The 21,110-nt window shown below is 42.9% G+C and overlaps 1 protein-coding gene across 5 annotated transcripts in view; it reads left to right on the top strand.

Moving 5' to 3' along the window:
• Positions 1–21,110, top strand: part of utrn (utrophin) — a 196,126-nt gene that overhangs the window by 30,160 nt on the left and 144,856 nt on the right. For all 5 annotated transcript variants that reach the window (XM_086264203.1, XM_086264200.1, XM_086264201.1 and 2 more), the window contains 25 exons: positions 955–1,185; positions 2,217–2,398; positions 2,880–3,030; positions 3,291–3,410; positions 3,608–3,709; positions 3,959–4,066; positions 4,206–4,385; positions 6,087–6,250; positions 6,407–6,530; positions 6,626–6,713; positions 7,411–7,655; positions 8,191–8,359; positions 9,533–9,660; positions 14,205–14,342; positions 14,435–14,548; positions 14,719–14,874; positions 15,562–15,732; positions 15,835–16,026; positions 16,748–16,882; positions 18,446–18,595; positions 19,120–19,281; positions 19,534–19,665; positions 19,961–20,134; positions 20,222–20,377; positions 20,493–20,663. In XM_086264203.1, the coding sequence (XP_086120329.1) occupies positions 955–1,185; positions 2,217–2,398; positions 2,880–3,030; positions 3,291–3,410; positions 3,608–3,709; positions 3,959–4,066; positions 4,206–4,385; positions 6,087–6,250; positions 6,407–6,530; positions 6,626–6,713; positions 7,411–7,655; positions 8,191–8,359; positions 9,533–9,660; positions 14,205–14,342; positions 14,435–14,548; positions 14,719–14,874; positions 15,562–15,732; positions 15,835–16,026; positions 16,748–16,882; positions 18,446–18,595; positions 19,120–19,281; positions 19,534–19,665; positions 19,961–20,134; positions 20,222–20,377; positions 20,493–20,663 (3,843 nt within the window). The remainder of the gene's footprint in view (positions 1–954; positions 1,186–2,216; positions 2,399–2,879; positions 3,031–3,290; positions 3,411–3,607; positions 3,710–3,958; positions 4,067–4,205; positions 4,386–6,086; positions 6,251–6,406; positions 6,531–6,625; positions 6,714–7,410; positions 7,656–8,190; positions 8,360–9,532; positions 9,661–14,204; positions 14,343–14,434; positions 14,549–14,718; positions 14,875–15,561; positions 15,733–15,834; positions 16,027–16,747; positions 16,883–18,445; positions 18,596–19,119; positions 19,282–19,533; positions 19,666–19,960; positions 20,135–20,221; positions 20,378–20,492; positions 20,664–21,110) is intronic.

Genomic DNA, 21,110 nt, shown 5'->3' with positions numbered 1-21,110 from the left:
CGCCCTTCTTTGCCAGCCCTCATTGATGTAACATAAGGGCTTACAGTTCTTTTGTCACTTATTCCAAAAATATCCAAAAGGTCATTGAATATTTTCAGCAGGTGACCTTTCCTGAGTTTGTTGCACAGGCATTACCACTGTATAATTTCAGCCTGGAAAACAAAAGTCTGTTTGATTTGTTACTGCACACCCATTACCATTTCTGCCATCTTTCACTGCCATTGTGGAGATTTTATCTGGAGTTCAGCTTCATTCAGATTTGTTGAGCACCTTTGAGCCGTTTCTTTACAAAACTAGAAGCCTGGAATAGTTTTGTCTGTGCAGTCGGTTATAAAGGTGTTGATTTTGTTGAAGTGTAGGTTTTTTTTAGTGATGGTTCAGTTTGATAAAGGTTGGTAAAGTTGATGGAGACTGCTGCTTCTTCTTTTAAAGTGTAGACTTAATGTAATTTTCCCAGTCCTTCTGCACTGCACATCCAACTTTATCTTGGTTAATGCTGTTTCAGACTTACTGCTGTTCCCAAAATAAGATTTGACCTGCCCACTTCCCACCATCCCATAATTGGCTTGCAGTCTTTCTTTTTTTCCCCCCCTTTGCTGAACAGGGCAGGTCGCACTGCGTGCTCAAGAGCAGCACAACCCCCTTCTAGATGTCTGGGTCTATTTTAAAACTTGCCAGCTGATGTGTGCAGATGAGCACAGAAGACAAACCAAAGTCTTGCTTCGACTTGTTATGTTTCATAGGCGTCTTGGTCTTATGAATGTGGCACATTGGGAAATTAAAAAAACAAAAAAACCTTCCTTTTTATTTTTACTGTACACTTTGGCCTGTATACTTACAAAATATAAGCCAGTTCTTTCAATCAAGTGTTGTACTGCTTTCAGTATTATTTTCCTACTTATTAAGTAATGATCTTGTTTATAACTTGGTCAAACCTTGCCTAATGTTTCTTAGACTGTACAGACAGAGGAGGCAGGCAGCAGTCCTCGGCCCGAGACCCCCAGCACCATGACGGAGACAGAGGGTGAGATGAAGGGCGGCCTGCTGGAGGGGGACCTTGACACCTACCAGACTACGCTAGAGGAGGTTCTGACTTGGCTGCTGATGGCTGAGGATGATCTACAGGGTCAGGACGACGTCTCGGACGATGTGGAAGAAGTGAAAGAGCAGTTTCACACACATGAGGTAAGAAGACACAACAGTGCTGTTATTTTCTTTTTGGAATTCATTTGTCAGTTCTGAAACAGTAAAAAAACAAAAATGGATTGGACTGAGACGTCACATTCAGGAGCATCAATTTTACAATAACTGGTGACACATTTAGGCTGTTGCTCTCCAGAGAGACTGAGAAAAGTATCCCACAGACAGAGGCCTCCCACAAACAGCAGTGCATGCCTTTAACATGTTGAGAATGGCAGGAATTCCATGGCTAACAGTGACACACTGCACTCCATGGTGCCCTGGCCCACAGCTTACTTCCTTGCTCGACAAGGCTTAGTTACATCGTCTCTCTCGGTGCATGTGTGTAAAGGGGCTTTGGCTGGATTCCCTCGGCTGAACTGTGAATATTTGTGAAGTTGAATGCCTGGAATCCAGGTCAAAGCTGAAATCTGCTATGGAGACAGAAAGCAACAGGATTGAAAGCTGCGTTAACAGCCAGGCTTTTCAGAAAGTCTACAAAAATCAATCCAGTTTGTTTCGGCCTTGTTTCCCTGACTTACTCCAGTTTCGCCAGTAAAGCTTAGTCAAAAAACAAAGGCGTTAGAGGCGCAGTTGAAAATGCTTACTCATCCAGAGAGCTCCCTGTAATGGACAGCAACTCAGTTCACTGGCTTCTCCACAGCTACAATGAAATAAAAACAACCAAACATTAGCTTTTGCATTTCTTCTTCAAACCTTTTACGCTTCTTTTTGTTTTGGATGGCTTTGGTTTGCTAATTGACAGCCCACCCCTCGATTTGTGCTCACGCTTTGTGTTGTTGCTACAGCAGCACTTAAATATGAGGGTGCTACGGTACTGCTCAGTACTTCTGCAGGGCATTATTAACATTAAACCTAATGACAGAAGCGCATCCAGATGTTAGCATGTGTCTGCCAAGTGCTAACAAACAGGCTCAGATTATAAAGGCCTTATTATGAGTGCTGCGTGTTCATGTTCCCAGATTTTTCTGTTTATTGTTTAAAATTGTAACCACTTACTACTCTTTCCTTTCAAGACATTTATGATGAAACTGACAGCGCGTCAGAGCAGTGTGGGTTATGTGCTGCAAGCGGGTAACCAACTGATTGCTCAAGGCAACCTAACAGATGAGGAAGAAGATGAAATCCAGGAACAGATGACCCTCCTCAATGCCCGCTGGGAGGCTCTTAGAGTGGAAAGCATGGACCGTCAGGCCAGGTAAACAGAGACATACCTGAATTGGTCTTCTGGAGTTGTTTAAATGTCCCTTACTGATTCATCTCAGAAACAGGTAAAGGACATTTCTATTTCAGGACAAATATGACTATAAACCTGAACATTTTATGGTCTAGTGTGCAGTGTTATCAAGCCATCAGTTTGTGCTGTAAAGAATGGACAGGGGTGCAAGTTGCCAGACATGACACATGCTGAGCGTTGAGCCACCCAAGGTCTTACGATTTGCACTCTCAGCTTGTGTCATCAAGGTTTACGACACACACACACAAACTGCACACAAGTTGTGTTCATGATGTACGCTACATTTGTTGACCCTGAGCTTTTTTAGCCACAGCGTTTGTCTTCCTGTGTTGTTGCAGTTAAATCTTAGTCCTAAAGTTTATGAAATTTATGGCTTACATATCCTTTCTACCTTTATGTGCTCACTTTACTGCCCTTCTGCCTTCGCTTTCTTTCTCTCCAGGCTCCATGAAGTCCTGATGGATCTTCAGCAGCAGCAGCTGCAGCAGCTTTCTGACTGGCTGACACAGACAGAGGAGCGAATCAGGAGGATAGAGACACAGCCAGCAGCAAAGGACATGGAGGCCTATAAAGAACAGATAGAGCAACACAAAGTGAGGACAGTTTACCGTTAACACTTAATATTAAAACACTTTTGCATGGGTAAATGCTTCATTGTTGACAGTGTCAAGTAAAATGCCAAAAAAGTGCCAGTGCATGCATGCAGCTCTTGCTCTAAAACAGGCTGGTCTTGTGATCACTCCTTCCCGTTTGATTGTAATCTTTCATGAGTCACGATAAGGCTGAGTAGCTTCTCTGCCTGCTTAGTTAATTGCAACATATGACTGAATTCGTTGTTTGTGTTCCTGCACAGGAACTCCAGAATGACTTGGAGGCGGAGCAAGTAAAGGTCAATTCTTTAACACACATGGTGGTTGTGGTGGATGAGAATAGCGGTGAGAGTGCCACTGCTGCCCTGGAGGAGCAATTACAAGTAAGTTTTCAGGCTTTGAAGCTGATTGGCCAGCAATTTGTCATTTATCAAATAGTTTTCTTCCATTATGTTCAGAACATACGAATTTGTGTTCAGTATCTTTTAATTGCTTCCTTATGTGGATGCACTTGAGTATAAAATGCTTTGTCATTAATGAGCTACTGCTTTCATTCATTTTTTGTTCATCTTGAATTCAGTCTTTGGGTGAACGTTGGGGAGCCGTGTGCCGCTGGACTGAGGAAAGGTGGCACAAGTTGCAGGAAGTCTTTATGGTTTGGCAACAGCTTCTATCAGACCAGGTAACATATTTATGTCCTTATGCAGTACATTCATATCTTGCACAGGTTTTTCTTCCCTCCTGTTTAAATGCACATTTATAACAAACTACTTCAGGAGAGAAAAATTAAACTGTATTGAGATGATTTAAAAAATGAATCACTTGTGTCTCCACTTGGGATGAAAAGCATCAGACTTTTTAAAATAAAAACAGATTAACCCAGGCACGAGTCTCTGTGTGTAATTACAATACATTTTTTACTTCTCTGCAGAGCTTGTTTAGTATATGGTTGGTTGAAAAAGAGGAGGCCTTGAATGAAGTAAAGACGAGCAACTTTAAAGACTCCGCTGAAATCAATATGAACGTGCGCCAGTTAGCTGTAAGTATTACGCCTGTTTGTTTTGGTTGTTGCAAATTTGAATTTCTGGCGTTGTAAATGTCAGTACAGCTTTCACTGTAATGAATGACCTTTCCATCTTTATGTATTTACTTAATTTTTTTGTCTTCCGCTCTTATAGATTTTAAAGGAAGACATGGAAAAGAAAAGGAGGGCTCTGGACAAGCTGTCTGATGCAGGACAGGATGTGATTCAGCTGCTGCGAAGTCCTGAGGCAGGAGCGAAGATCGAGGCAGACACAGAGGAGCTGACACAGCGATGGGACAGCTTGGTACAGAAGTTAGAAGACTGCTCGTTTCAGGTGTGTGACTCTATCTCAGGTGGTAAAACGTGATTCTCACAATGCTTCAAATGTATGAGCATTTACTGTTTCACCATTTTTGCAAGGGAGTCATCATATATAATATGTGTTAATGTGCTAATGATGGACCTCTTGATTGAAGTAAAACTCATGCTTGTTGTCTGTGTAGGTTCTCAGTCATCAAGGTCATGGTCTCAAGTGCAGTTGCCTTCATTTGCGTTAGTTTGAAACTTTACAAATGAGGTTAAGCCACAACAGAGTCTAAGATTAGATCAAAACATGGTTAAAAATGAAAGCAGTGTCTTTCAAAACTGTCCACACTGCCCAACTGCTCGGCATTGCAAGCATCTTTATTTAAAAAAAAATGCTTTGTATACACTACCAGTCAAAGGTTTGTTCCTACCTTCTCATTGAATATTTTTTCTTTATTTTCTTGACTATTTACATTGTAGATTCTCACCGAAGGCATCAAAACTATGAATGAACACACATAGAATTATGTAGTAAACAAAAAAAGTGTGAAGTAACTAAAAAAACATGTTTTAGATTTTAGATTTTTCAAAACAGCCACCCTTTGCTTTGATTACAACTTTGCGCACTCTTGGCATTTTCTCGATGAGCTTCACGAGGTCGTCATCTAAAATGGTTTTGCAACAGTCTTGAAGGAGTTCCCAGAGATGCTGAGCACTTGTTGGACCTTTTGCCTTTACTCTGTGCTCCATCTCATCCCAAACCATCTCGATTTGGGTTTAAGTCAGGTGACTGTGGAGGCCATCTGGCGCAGCAATCCATCACTCTTCTTCTTGGTCAAATAGCCCTTACACAGGCTGGAGGTGTGTTTGGGGGTTATTGTCCTGAAACCGGATGGGATGGCATATTGCTGCAGGATGCTCTGGTATCCATGCTGGTTCGTTTCGCTGCTTCAGTTTTGAATCAATCCCTGACAATGTTACCTGCAAAGCACTCCCCACCCCATCCTCCATGCATGTAGAGACCGTCTGTTTACCTTTTCTGTGTCACACAATGACACAGCGGGTGGAACTAAAGATCTCAAATTTGAACTCATCAGACCAATGTACAGATTTCCACTGGTCTAATGCCCATTCCTTGTGTTTTTTTGGAACAAATACATCTCTTCTGCTTGTTGCTATCCTTAGTGCTGTCTTCTTAGCAGCTATTTGACCATAAAGGCCTGATTGGCACAGTCTCCTCTAAACAGTTGATGTAGAGATTTGTCTTCGACTTGGAACTGTGTGGCATTTATCTGGGCTCTAATCTGAGGTGCTGTTAACTTGCGATTTCTGAGGCTGGTGACTCGGATGAAGTTAGGCAATGAAAACCAAGTGAAGTAAAAACCATTTCAGGTGACTGCAACATGAAGCTGAGTGAGAGAAAGCCAAGGGTTTGCAGCGCTGTCAACAAAGCAAAGGGTGGCTGCTTTCAGGAATCTAAACTATAAGACATATTTAGTCTTTTTCATCTTTTTTTTTCTTTGCTACATTATTCCTTATATTTTGCTTCATATATTTGACATCTTCATTATGTATCTACAATGTAGAAAGTAGTAAATATAAAGAAAAAACATAAATGAGAAGGTTTGTCCAAACTTTTGACTGGTAGTGTACTTTTATTTCTTTTTCTTAGCTTAGATTGATTTATCTTCCTTTCTTTTTCACTAATACTTTAACTCACTCCTCACAGCTAATGGAAGCTGTGACGGATGCTGGGATGACGCAGGTGGAAGAACAGGTCGTTGTGGATACAGTTGCCGTGGATTCAGTCACTTCAATTGACGATCAGGACCTGGCCCCACCTGCTCCCCCAAAGAAACGTCTGATGGAGACGGATGCAGAAGTCATAAGAATGTAAGAATGGGGCCATAAACAGACAGAATAAATCTCTCTACCCTACCACACACACACACACACACACACACACACACACACACACACACACACACACACACACACACACACACAGAGCAGTGTGTACATAGTGTGCATGTCTTTTGTGTTCTGCAGGTTTGAAAACAAAATTTCTGAGCTTTTGAGCTGGATAAAAACGTGGAAGATGTCCACTCAGGCACTGGCCACCACACATCCTGAGACTACACCTGATACTCCAGACCTTCAGGAGAATCTAAAGGTAGACCTGCAGACATTTAACATAATTTCAACTTCAATTTAACAAAATCTATTTTGCAGGCATAAACTTTAATATGTGTTAAACAACCACTTTAGGATTTGGAAGCAGAACTTAAAGCAAAAGAAGCCACAGTGAGTCAGATGATCCAGGGGGGAAGAGCCCTGATGGACCAGCTAGAGAGAGGTATGAAACATAGAGTAAAGGTTCCTCTTTCTGTATAAACCACCAAATTATTAAAAACAAATCATCCAAGTTTTGTCACGTATGTTCTTCTAAAGTGTGTAAAGATCTTGACTTCTATTTATTGCCTTAAGGCAGCTCAAACAACAATCTTCCATCTCCTTGTTAAACTGTGTTTTCCTCATAAGATTTTACCACTTTTCTGCAGCTGTCTGGTATTTTCTGGGTATTTACAAGCCTACGTATTTTTATTGTTATTTATTTTTAAATGCCAGAACTCTAAACATGTGTTTGTGTATTTGGAGTTTGAGTAATAAAACCCTGTCAGTCTGCAGGGTTGCTGATTTCATATAACCACTCAATGAAATGAAGAGGCACTCAGGGTTTTTACGTGTTTACGCTGCTCTGGAGGCAGTGGGAGGTGGCGGCGTGGCTAAGTTGGAGCCGACTTTTTTTTTTTTTTTTTTTTTTAAACGTCAAAATTTCCATTAAACAGTTTTATTCCATCAGTTGCTTTTTCATCTATTTTGCCTTATCTCCACTATTTTATCCTCTGGTGTTATTACAATTATTACTTGCTAGGAGCTCCCACATAAAATCTAGAACAAAAGCTGTGACACATTCAAACATTCAAAGGCTTAAAATCAGTTAGCTGTTAAGTGCATTTGATGTGAGCCGGTGTCTTTGTTTCTATCTATAGAGGCTGTGAGTGTGGATCTGGTGAGGGCAAACATAGAGCAGCTCCAGACTGAGTGGGATGTCTGTGCGAGGGAGCTGCAGGCAGCCCGTGAGCGGGTTCTCACGCAGACCCGGCTGAGAGCGGTTTCTAATGAACTTGCAGGCTTGGACCGGGTCTTGCAGGAACAGGACCAGTGGCTGGACTCGACCGCGCCTGTAGAAAAGTGCAACAAGATGGAGCTCGGAAACCTGAAGGGGGAATGCCAGGTAAGATTTACCGTCTCACTCGCAGACACTTCAATGTCCTTTGTGTGACTTTAACCCTAAACGTCACTTGTTAAATTCCTCTCATTCAACTGCAGTTTCTTTACAAGTATTACAATTTTTACAGCAAAGATAAATCACCATTAAAATCACTGATCAGAAACCACGAGGCCACAGCAGGGATGCAGTAAATCAAGTTGAAATGCATTCAAAAGCTTGTAGAGTAGAGTAAGACACATGAAACCTCCCTCCAGTGTGTCATAATTTGAGCTTAACTTACTTGCCTGTCACTGGAAACAATGACTCCATCTGGTAAATTCCAGACCAGTCAGCTAACTCACTGCAGCAGTGTGAGTAAGATGTTTTGTAATTATTTTAGATAAATGTATGTAATTGCACAATAAAGAATCAAATGTAAATGTTTCTAATTCTCTTCAACAAACATGAGAAGTCTGAAAGCTAATTGAACGAAGTGTGGTCATGTGATCACTCCTCATTTCAAGCACTGAACACATTTGTTTTCTTTTGTGCTTGTCAGTCTCGAATCGCTCAGGTCACCGCCTTCAGTCCACGACTGGAGCAGCTGTCTGCAGAGGCAGGGTCAATGGGAGCCCTGCCTTCTCTAAAAGACAACATGGTGGTGGTTTCTGCACATCATGCCTCCACCCTGCAGAAGCTGCAGAGCAGAGAAAAGGAAGTCAATGAAGGTACTGCTTAAGTGCATTGAAATAATTTCGTAAATCAATACAGTAGAAATGAAGTCCGAAACTCTGAGCAGGTCCACCTGCTTTTCCAGTGACCTGAGAGCTTTCAGATATCCTCTTATTCCTGAGATCTGCAGGGCAGAGATTTAAACCGCCCTTAAAACAAATGCCTTTATCTCTCTCGTTGCTTGTGGTGCAAAGCTTTCAGGTTTATGGGAGACTGAATGAGTAATGGTTACGATCAGCAGAGCCCTGTTCCACATGGGCTGTGTAAATTTGACATGAGCTTTTATACGAATCCTTGGCCAGCCACAAGTAATAGATGATGCCCTTATATGGCCTCCAAAAGCTCACGGAGATGCGAGTGTGTACGTGAGCGATCGTGCGTAAGATCGTACCTCTGTGCCAGCTCCGTCTCTACCTGAGGACCTGACTTGGACCTGGACGAGTTCTGAAAATAAGTCACCGTTTTACCTCTGGAATTTACGTGCGCTGATCCTGGCCAAAAAATATCCGTAAAGGGAGGCTTGAATGCTCTGCTGACTGTAGGGGGATGTGGGTGGGTGTTGTGTTTGCATGCCTGTTTTGCTGTACCTCTAGGGCTTTTATGACACTGAGGGTTTGGATGGGATCCAAGGAAAACCTTTTTGTTTCTGCCTGAGGGCGGTTTGATTCTTGCTGGGGCCCTCTCTATCACCACCCCCACCCCACACTTACACTCCAGGTTTGCTCCTTGTGTATATGAACATAGCCAGATTACGTAAGCATTAAATCACCTGGTAGTTAACAGAGAAGGGGACACAGGGGAAGGAAGACAGGAGTGGAAGTATAGAAAAATGTGCAGAGGAATAAGAGTAAAATGAAAGGTAATTGAACTAATTAAAATAAATTGGTCACTTGTGAACCTTTTGGAGGTTTGGATTTGCTATTTTGGAAATAGTGTGTTAAACTTATTTTAAGTTTAACACACAGTGCAATGTTTGGGAACCTCTTAGTGTATGGAAAACACAAGCATCTCCAACTGTAAAGAGGGAGAATCCCAAACTTGCTCACTACCCCCTTGTGGCAGAAGCTTGATGCTTAAGCCTGAATGCTAAAGTTATATTTCACAGTTTTTCCTGTCTTTTCTTCTCTGTTATTTTCTAAAAACAGCTTCTCTTCTTTGCCTTATTTCAGCCCTGGCTAATCTGGAAGCCACGCAGCTGGTACAGTCTGTGGTGGAGGGTCTAGAAGCCAGACTGGCCACTCTGAGGAACGGGATGGTTGACATGCCTACAACACAAGAGGCAGTGGAGCGGGCACAGGTGAGTTTGAATACCTCCAGATGAGTTTAAATACAGATATTCTGCTAACTGACAAGCAGACAGCTAGGACAAAAATGTGAATTCGACTGAGGAGGATATAGCTGCATTAATTAGTTGGATAGTTAGTATTTTTGATGATCTGAGGTACTCGTTAGCACTTTAGGTTTGCTTTTTGTGCAACACGGTGTTGCAGCGGTTAGCACAGTCTCTTCTCAGCAAGAAAGATCCTGGTTCGATCATGTGCTTAAGTGGGTTTCCTCTGGGTTCTCCAGTTTCCTCCCACAGCGAGTCAGATAAAGTGCTTAAATCGTATAGAATAAAGGGGTTTATTAATGTGTGGTTAAATGTGGCTTGTATTCTAAAGCACAATGAAACTATATAAATATATAAATGTTAAATGTTATTTTGAGCCTGCTGAAAAGTTTAGCTGCTGTCATATGTGCCCTTTGACCCAAGTAATTTATTCTCATCATTCACTTTGGTTGTTTCTGTGTCCTTGTACGTACATTATCTCAGTTTTTGCTGTCCTCTTTTCCTCTGAAAGAATAACAGATCCTTGTATCAGCCAGTCACTTCCCTCTGCACTGTATTAAACCTTTGTGTAAGAGGGAAGGGTGTGTAGATTTGTTATCTGTGCATTGTTGTGCTTTGTGTGTTGCTGTGTGTGCTGGTCTCCTCCTCCATCCTTCAGTGGAATGTGGCTCCGTCTGCGCTCCTGTTATCATGGCAGATAGGGCACGGTGCCGGGGAGGGGGGCGGGGACTACGCGCATTCTGGGCAGCATGCCCGTGCATGCAGCGCGGAGCTCCTAACAGCTCAGTGTGGAGCCGCTGAACCTGTCAGTCAGTTTGTTGACCGCAACATGCAATACCATAGCAGCATGTGCGAGTTCAGGTTCCCTTTAGTCAAATGAGGCAAGGTGATAATCACCATATTGGCTCTGGTTTCTCTCTGTGTTAATGTATGACAGCACACAGTTTTTTGTAATATAGATATTTTATGTTGATGACATAAAATTAACAGCAGCACTTTTCAGTGTTTAAGCTTTGGATCCACAGTTAAACCTCACTAGTTTACTGCTGGTTTTAACCTGTTTTCCTCCTATCAAACCCCAGCTGATGGCTGCCACTCCCTGAACCTGGCTCTACAGGATGTTTCTTTCTGTTAAAAGGCAGTTTTTCCTTCCCATGGTCGCTAAGCGCTAGCTGATAAGGGGTCATTTGATTGATGTTTTTTTTTTTTTTTTTTTTTTTTCAGTGTTATTATATGGTCTTTAACTTGCAGCACCTTGAGGCTTAAAATTGAATTGAATTGCTAGGAGTGTTTATGAATAATGAGTAATTAAATTAATTTACACACTATTTAACTAAAGAGTTGAACATTTAATGAGGAACAAACCACATGCTTGTTAGGCCTTCAGTACACATGCAGATTACAATCATACCTATATTTGTTTTTGTTTTTTTGTTTTTTTTGTTTTTTGTGTCCCGTTTGGATCTTTAGCCATCAGAATTGTTGTCTTAAGGCCAAGAAAGATGCCAAGCGGATTTATTTTACCAAGTGGATCATCATGGCCTTGCCATATTGGTCCATTTGATTGACCTTTATTATAATTATGAATTAATTTTATTTTCAGTTGCTACAAACGGGACAGACATGACTGGGGGATAGGACAGGGAGAAAGAATGAAAGAAAGAGAGGGAGAGAAAGAAAACCAAAGGGGAGAAGAGACGGTGAGAAGGCGGGGGGGAAGAAAGAAAAAAACAAAAAAAACAAACAAAAAAAAAACAAAACACCTGGGTCACCTGTATGGAGAAAAAAAACAGAAGAGAAAGCAAACAACAAAGAGCAACATAATAAAAAAAAAAAACGGCACCATCACAATAAACTAGCTAGCAGTAGATATCAGTAGATACTAAATAATAAACGATATTGTGCAGCACGCAAGGTAGACAGCGCACAATGTGCTTTGAGGCAGCAGCCAAGAAAGCTGTAGTCCGCGTCTGTGAATACCCGTGTGTACACCTGTGTGCATACCTGTGTGGATCAGCATGCTTGCATTCCAAAGGTTTCTCCATGTAACGATCTGCTAGGGAGTGTGGGGGAGCCCCAGCCCCGTCCTCCAGGGTATGAAGCAGGTATGGAGGAGATCAAAACTCCAGACATCCAGAGGCCCCCAGAACACAAGAGACCAAGGAAGACCAACAGAGGGGCAGCTGCGCCACTGTCCCAGTAAGAGCTGAGGAGAGTCCCAGATGAGGGCTCACTCAGCAGCCGCGGAGCAGAAGCCAGGGGGAGTTGCAGTGTCGCGCCCGTGAGCTCCGCCAGCAGCCAGCTGTGCCCGAGTGACCGAGCCCCAGGCCGAGAGGCCGGGGGCACCCCACCTCCGAAGTGGCCCGAGCGAGCCCCAGGCTCCAGGCCCCGATAAGCGGCCGCCAAGGAGTGAGCCGGTGTGTACCCGGACGCCCACCCCCAGACACAAAGAACCACCAACGCATCGATACCTGAGGGAGTCCGCCACTGGCAGGGGAAGTGGTGGTGGGTGGAGATAGGCCTCCAAACCTTGGAGGGCATGAGATGTCCCCAGAGAGGTGGCGTCTGATACCAAACCTGACATATAGACACAGACATACAGGCACACACAGACACAAACATCCATTCCCACCCTCATGCTCTCATATGCACTTACTCCACACTCAACCAACGTGGAGACAGACATAAAGAGACGCTGTACACACGATCACACACCCCAAGCGTACTCTACGAACCGGGTCTAGGTACCCTTGCCCCTGGAGGGGGGGAACTGCACCCAGACCCAGGTGGTATTACCCTTTTCCCTGCGGTGGGGAGAGGCAGACCGCCCCGACTCCACAGCAGCAGGGAGGCCCCACACTCCAGGCCGCAGTCGGATGGCCAACTCCTCCTCCTAGTCCTAGCCCCCCCGCTCCAGCAGGTCGCAGAGAACGGGGGTGAGAGAAGACTCCAAACCTCCCTCCCACCCGCTCATTGTAGTGTTGATGCATGTGTGTTTTAAGGTGCAATTAAAACCCAGGAGGGCATGGAGCTACCTGCCAGAGAGAAGCAGGTAAGCGCATAGTCCCTCCTGCTAGCCCTCAATGTCTACGTGTATTGAGGGGTGGGCAACGACGCCAGGGGTGGGGTGTACACCCTGATGGTAATTTGGACTCCGTGTATCGTGCCCACCCCCAAGATCCTATATGTATGTGTAATGAGAGTGTGAGTAATGTGAATGTCTAAGTTGTGGGATAAAATTGAGGCAGAGGCAGCCAGAAGGGGACAGAGGGGGGGGGGGGGTAGCCTCCTCTGCACCCTGGTGACATACCCCTACTCCAAGGCCCTGCATGTGTGGGTGGTTGTGGTGGAGCGGGAAGAGGGAGGCAGCTGGAGATGGGGAGGGAAGGAAGGGAGGGGCAGGTGACCCCTCCCTGGGGCCAGCTCCCCCGCTGACCCCAGTAGGCACTCCCATACTCCGTGACCCGCCAGGGGAAGGGGGCCCAGGCCCATCCAGACCGGGGCCCAGCGCAGCAGCGCCCCCCGGCCCCACAGAGCCCGGGACAGTCCACCCAACCTCACCACAGAGAAAACTGCACCCACCCCACCATCCATTCATCTTCCAGACTACATGAGACAATAGACGCCCAGGCTGAGATCTTTCTCCACCTCTCCTGTATCTCCCCCTCCTGCAGAGAGTTCCTGAGGAGAGGAAAGCTCCTGCAAGGTGTTACAATCTCCCCCACCAGTTGAAGAGCCCCCCCAGGCGGCTCGACGCACCGGCGGCACCCTGCGCCAGGGATGGGCCCCCATGCACCCACCCGCCCACAACCCCTATATTTGTTTTCAAGAAGCTACATTTTGCAGGGTGTATAATATATGATCAATATCTAATGACTTTATAACTTACCGCAATATGATGTACGGTGTTAGTTATTTGCAGACATACTGCATTATAAGAGCCAGGTAATTTTAAATTAAAGAAAAGACACCAGAAACACGCTTCAACCATCTTATTGATGCTGCCACTTCCCTGTTGGCAATATGCGTTTGGAGCCTCAAACACAACAACCAGATGATCCCTGCAGAGTCGGGCAGAGTGTAAACAAGTAATCCATGACCTAATAAAACAAGGTTACTTTTAAACTGCATTGTTATGCCTGCAATTGTATCTGAGTAAAGATACAGATAATATTTTTTTTAGGGAAATTTTTCCGTTGTGTGACCCTGAAAGAAGAACAAATGTTTGCTGATATACTGGATTTTTAAATCGCCAAATATCATATCGGTCTTTAAATTCCTGTCAGACTCAACTTTTTGTTTTTTGTTAAACTCTGGAATAATCTCAAGTTGTTGTTGTTGTTGTTGTTGTTGTTTTTTTGTTGTTTTTTTAAATGTTTCTTTTACAAATGCAAAAATGTTTAAGAGATGTTTTCCACTCCAGGCGGTCAAATTTGTTTTCCAAGAATTCCAAGATTGATTGATTGTTTCTCAGAAATGTCATTTCAATTCTGTACTTGTGTTCACGTCAGGTCCTGTGTCTGGATATTGAGCAAACACAGCAAGCCTCTGACCCTGCAGAACTACAAAAATGGAGTCAGCTGTCCTCCCGGGCCCGTGAGGAGCTTGGCACTTTGCAGTGCATTCTGGGTAGCATGAAGGACAATCAGGTAGAGCAGCTGTCAGGGAGAATAAAGAGTCTGTTTCTGCTTAAATTATGGCTGTAGTTTACACTGTGGTTTTGCTCTTGTGCTGCATTCAGGTTCGTTTGGAGCAAGTGGAACGTTGGCTAGATGCAGTTCAGGAGCTGTTGTCTCGGGATGCCACAGGGATGGGTGACACAGAGAGTCTAAGGGAAGAACTGAATCAGTGCAAGGTGAGAGAAAAATGCAACAAAAAACAAACACTGGTGGTAATGACGCACAAACTGCTCAGAAATCAACTTGAACAATATGCTGAAGTAGGGTTTTTTGTGGGGGGCTTGGCTTGAATGAACTTTTTATTTTTTATTTTTTAAAAGATTTCCTTTCATGTTCCTATAAACAGGAGCATGTGAATGAGATGGAGCAGGTGGAAGGTTCACTGAAGCATATGGGCGAGAATGTGAATTCGGTACAGGCAGCTGCACTACCAGGACTGGCCAGGTGGGGGCAGGACAAATTGGATGAGTGCCAGGCTCGGTGGACTTCTCTCAGCAAACAGGTGAGTTTGTTTTATTGCTTATAATTTATTTAGTGGCTGATTTATGTCATGGAAAAATAAACTGAACGCTGAAACCAAACCAGCAGCACAGCACGAACAGTCTTCATAGCAGCACAGAACAGAAGAATAACAGCTCCTTTATGCTCTTTGTGTGGATACAAACTCTGCTCAGCTGTAAGGAGCTTGTTTCTCACAGTCATGTAGGAACCTGTCTGATAACAGAGACATGGAAAGTGCATCATTACCTTGAACACAGCTAACTGTTAGTTTTGGGCCTTTTGTTTGCAGTCTTCACACAAACTATTCGTATAATAAAGTTACAATCACATATCAGTAGTACACAGAGGCTAAATAAGTTAAAACACTAATTTTACATTATAAATTACAATAACAAATTATGCATGCACAACTAACCTTAATGTTTTAATGTTAAGGTTTCATAACATGTGGTCTCACCTGTGTCCTGTACCTTTTGTTTTGTACATCATAAGTAACAGGAAGATGAAGTCCACTTCATTTCACTAATATGCTGTACTGTATATATCATTGCATAATTGCTTAATCATGAATGTAAACCATTAAAAGATCAATTAAAATGCGAGTTTCAAAGCAATATTAGAATTTCTAAAATTCTAAAAATGTGATGCCAGCTCGTTACAAACCTGATGAAATGCATTTTCCTTCCAGTTGCTGAGCCATCAGGAGCGCGTGGCAGAGAGTCAGGAGAAGCATGTGAATTTGAGGAAAGACCTGGCAGAGATGCAGGAGTGGATGGCCCAAGTTGACGAGGAGTTTCTCATGAGGGATTTTGAATACAAAAGTCCAGAGGAGCTGGAGGCATCGCTGGAAGAGATGAAGGTTGGACTGGAAGGGCGGTCAAAGAAAGCGGTGTTGAGTAATTCTTTGTGTTTGAATCTAACTCTTGCTCTCTCTCATCTTGGGTGGCCTCGGCTCTCGCAGCGGGCTAAAGAGGATGTTGTACAGAAAGAGGTGAAAGTGAAGATCCTGAAAGACAGCATCAACTTGCTGGTGTCCCGAACATCACCCACAGGTGGAGGCAGCAGGCAAGAACTGACCTCAGAGCTAGAGGGGGTACTAGCCAACTACCACAAGCTCTGTGACCGCCTCAACAGCAAGTGTCACACCCTGGAGGTAATGTAATCAATTTATTAATGTAATATATGTTGGTGGTGAATAAAAATGTAATAAATGAGCTCTACTCACATAATATATTGATTAATCTCATTATTATGAGCTTTTATTGCTTGAAACCTGTACTTAACTAAGTAAATTATAAAAAGTGGCATTTCCCCCTATTGTGTTGCATTTAAATTACCTTGAAGCTTAAGTGAAAGCTGCTATGACACATTAACATGAAGTTAATTCATGGTTTTCTGCTTGAGTGGCACGATTTTGTCGATCAGCTCAGAAGTCCCGTAGTTCAGTAGAGGAATGACATGTCGGGTTATGCAATGTGTCATTTCTTGGGCCCTCGTTTGTTAATTTTCGTGCAAAGACCAAAAGAAGCTTGAAGGGAAAATGGTGATTCTTGTTTTCAGAGCTAATCTGTAAGTGTAAAGTCCTACTTAAGGGCTCCTTTTTTGATTAAACACTGCAGAGTAAAGGTCAGGCACGTCAGAAAGCTGTGTTTATGCTTGTGTCTGCTTTTTGCCTGCAGCCTGTTTGTCACAACCTCCTCTTTGTCCGTAGAATTTGGCTGTTTAGTCTTGCTATAAAGAAGAAAATAAGCATTAAAATGTTTTATATTGTTCTTTAAGCGCCTGAACAGGGGCATGCTCATGAGTGTGGTCACCTCATAGTAACATAAAGAATTTCCCTTTTAATAGTTTTTGTGTTGCTCTGTGCTCTGTAGGAGGTTTGGTCTTGTTGGATGGAGCTGCTTCAATACCTGGACATGGAGCAGAGCTGGCTCAACACTCTGGAGGAGAAGCTCCAAGCTACTGAAAACCTGCCAGAGAGCACCGAGGCCGTTAATGAAGCCTTGGAGGTAAAAACGCACACCTGTAATCAAATTCAATGTAATTCAGTGCCACATTCCAATTTCTGTCTCATTTTTCTTTTAAACCGGCAAGCCTGTCCTAATATCCTCATCATCTAAGGGGCGGTTGACATAAAATGAGAACAATGCACCATTCTTCGTCTCAAAGTGGGAAATCTTAATATTATACATCCAACTACATAATTTTAGGAAACATGTTGATGTCAAAAGCAAATGTGGAAACAGTTTTAAAGTACACACAAGCATTTTCGACAGCTGAAGGCATGTGTCAGGAGCAAGTGTGTAAGAAATCTGATATAATTAGTTACATCTTTAATATATAAACAGAGAAGACATGAATCTTTGAATCGATTTTATCTTTTATCTTTTAATCTGCGATACAACACCATAACCTCACAAATAAACAGAGTTGTGGTCTAAACTATATTCAAACTTGTGCTTTGGATACTTGTTTTTAACATCATTAAAGATGTAAGCTGTACTATCATTCCACCTCGGAAAAAGAACAGTTCAAATAAATCATTTAAAAGCCTCAAATTACCATGACAATTATGCCTGTGATGACTGTATGTAAAGTTCTGATCACTTCTGGTTCTGTATGCATGAAGCGGCAACATTTAACAAACTAATTCTTCCATTACACGTTGAACTGGATGTTAATAACCTCATTTGTCTTTGATTTGTCTTCCAAATTTCTTCTGCTTTGCCTTGATCTGCTGCTATATCTGTAGACCGCCTGCGGCACGACTGTCAGAGTCAATTTAATCACAGTGCTGCTTCTGTAACATTGCATAGTGATGAAGGAAGTTGAAGACCCTTGAAGACAATGTTTCCCCGCTCTAGTCTGTGTCCTTATAATATATTTTTTTGACTTTTCTTTTCTCCTCCAACAAGTCCTTCTCTTTCTCTCTTCCTCCTCACTCTTTTAAATCCTGTTTCATCACCCGGCACTCGTTCCTGGCCTCTCGGTTTCCTAATCAGACCCACCCCTCTGGTGGGGGCTGTCTTTCTCTGTGTCTGTTACCTCCGGGGAAGGAAAAGCAAATTTAATCACCCCACATAAACAGTGACTGTTGGGTCCAAACCGGTGCCGTCACTATTCAAGCTCGCTCTCTCACTCGTCTCTCATTTCTCATTCAGTTATCATCTTTGTTTTGGTTTGCCGCTGTCTGACACACCCAGCCCAGCGAAATTCTGCATCTGGACTGCATCTGTTTGCTCAGCTTTTTTTGTTTTTTTGTTGTTTTTTTGTTTCTCTCTCTTTCATTCACACATACGCTTATGTACCGGAATTCATTTTTCACCCTGATGTTTTGCGCTTTTTGATCGTTTGGTTACAAGGTTAGCTCTGCTCTTCTTTTTCTTTTTAATTCATTCATGCTTTGCAAGTTTCTGTTGCAAATTTTTGGAACTGTAAAGCTTCATCATTGTTTCAGCATCCTCAAAGGATTTGCTTTCCTCCCCTTTTTGCTTCATTCTTATTTATTCATTTTTTTCCTGATTCTTTGCGAATGTATTTATGTTTCTCTCCATCTCTTTTGTCACCACCAGTCTTTGGAGGGTGTGCTCCGCCACCCTGGGGACAACCGGACACAAATCAGAGAGCTGGGTCAGACGCTGATAGACGGGGGCATACTTGATGAGCTCATTAGTGAAAAACTAGAGGCCTTTAATTCCCGCTACGAGCAACTGAACCACCAGGTCAGGACCTTGTCTCTGTCTCTGTGTGTGTGTGTGTGTGTGTGTGTGTGTGTGTGTGTGTGTGTGTGTGTGTGTGTGTGTTCTACATTTGTTCCTGCATAAACAGGAATGTTGCAAATTACATCTCAGTTCCTTTTTCTACGGAGAATCTGTGCTTATTCTTTTTGGGGAATTTATATCTGATTCTGTCTATTGCAAACTAGAACATGTCCATATCTGTACAGAGTTCATGCATTGACATTTCATACAGTATTTATGGAGTGCTCCTTTACTGTATCAGCTATGCTACATGGAGAAATATGCCTCAATGTATTGTCAAATGTAATTGAGTGCAGCTAAAAGTAGAAATAATTAAGAGGCTTACAGCGAGTGTAACACTAGCTGTGTATATTAGCTATTATTTTCAGTCTTTTTCTTAGCCAATTGCACATGCATGATAAGAATAAATATAATATCTGTCTACACTAAAATCTGTGATTATAACAGATTCAAATGTGTGTCTCGGTGTCTGTGTCCTCGTCCAGGCAGTGAACCGGCAGATCAGCCTCGAGCAGCAGCTGCAGACACTGAGAGAAAACGAACAGGTGCTCCAAGCGCTGCAGGAGTCTCTGAGCCAGCTGGACCACACGCTCACCTCCTACCTCACTGACCGCATAGACGCCTTCCAGCTTCCACAGGAAGCACAGGTACAGCGCACGTGAACATAAAACACTTCTGTGTTGGTAAGACTCACCTAATGAGATCTGACACTCAGAGAAGCCTCGGAGCGTAAAGGCCCTTCATCTAACACTAATAAACTGCATATGCAATGAAATATGCTTGAACTTCAAATTGTCGTCTTAAACATAAAACCACCATAATAATGCATACTTGAATGTTCCATGTGCATTAAAAAAAAAACCCTCGGTGTATAAGGGTTGTTTTGAATTTTTCGTTAGACTATTGGAGCAGAGATCGCAGCTCACGAGGTGACAGTGGAAGAGATGAAGAGAAGAAATGTGGCCAACTTGCCTCCTAACACCGCTGATGGCAAAGCTGGCCGTGGTGGGACAATGCTGGATCACCTACAGGTAACACTGACCCCTGCTGGACAATGTTAGGAGTTGTCATGCCACCACCACTTATCATATAGCTTTAATACCTTTTACATACATTTTCTTTACTATGTGTTGGGCTAATATTACCAATAAGACATAGTAGATTTCTTCTCTTCCATTTTTACTTGTATAAAGGTTTCTGTAATCCTGAAGATGCATTTAAATTTCATTCAAAGTTTCATACTTTCTTTAACATTTTGCTGGGTAAACATTGGCTATTTTTTCGGCAATCTTTGACTTTGTTTGCCTTCTGAATTGCTCTCCGCAGAGGAAACTGAGGGAGATCTCCACAAAATATCAGCTTTTCCAGAAGCCTGCTAACTTTGAGCAGCGCATGCTGGACTGTAAGAGGGTCCTGGATGGTGCTAAAGCTGAGCTTCACATCCTGGATGTTAAAGATGTGGAACCGGAAAAAATTCAGTCTCATCTTGCTGGTTGTCTGGTAAGAAACCGACCTTTTCTTCTCTTTTCTTTCTCTCTCTCCAGTCAATCCACACAGCTACTTATTTCATGTCTTTTTCTTGGATAGAAATTGTACAAGTTGCTGAGTGAGGTGAAGCTGGAGGTGGAGACGGTGATAAAAACAGGCCGCCAGATTGTGCAGAAACAGCAGACAGAGAACCCCAAGGCCATGGACGAGCAGCTTACTGCTCTTAAATTGCTCTACAATGAACTCGGGGCGCAGGTACCTCATTCTGGGCGAATTAACACTTCCACAAAATCTAGCTTTTAACATTGAGTACTTCTGTCATAGCTCTGAGCCCTTTTTATAGATGCCATTGTATTAATTGTCCTTACAGGTAACAGAGGGCAAACAGGACCTGGAAAAAGCTTTGTCTCTATCCCAAAAGTTCCAGAAGGAAAGTGCTGTCCTGCAGGACTGGCTGAACACAAACGAGGCCGAGCTCCAGCAGAAAAATGGCTGCGGAGACATGCCAGCTGACATCGACGCTGAGATTGCATGGGCTAATGTGAGTAGCTGTATCAGTATGTGGAAAGCTTTTTTTTGTTTTTTAAACAGACATTTATTAAGAAAAAAGTGTGCTGTGAAAGTTTTAGTGAAAACAAAACCTTTCAAAACAATAGCGGTCAGTCTGTTTCTTGCCAGTAGATGGCACAGAGGGACAGTTTCTTGCCCCTAAACACATGAATCTGATTCTCTTTCTAATATGGTAATCAACATTATGAGCGGTGTGAATTATGTGTGGCTTCGTATATAATTGATGAGCTCTTCTCTGATCCCACTTTGGTAAAAAGGACTGAAAGATTTATGATTACATACACAGAACCAGGAAAAAAAATGACCCTGTTTATCCAAAAATACCCAGAAACGACATTAAAACTGAAATGCTATGAATTAATAATAGTTCACTAGTTTACATAAAGTCATTAAAAGTGCTTTAGTCCAGTAGGGTGTA

The sequence above is a fragment of the Aulonocara sp. 'chitande type north' Nkhata Bay genome, linkage group LG15, assembly GCF_057382095.1.
Source record: "Aulonocara sp. 'chitande type north' Nkhata Bay isolate Kocher_YH1m ecotype deep benthic linkage group LG15, A_spYH_male_GT1.1, whole genome shotgun sequence".
NCBI classification, from domain to species: Eukaryota; Metazoa; Chordata; class Actinopteri; order Cichliformes; family Cichlidae; genus Aulonocara; species Aulonocara sp. 'chitande type north' Nkhata Bay.
The sequence above is the reverse complement of the archived record's forward strand: the minus strand, read 5'-3'. Positions and strand labels throughout refer to the sequence as shown.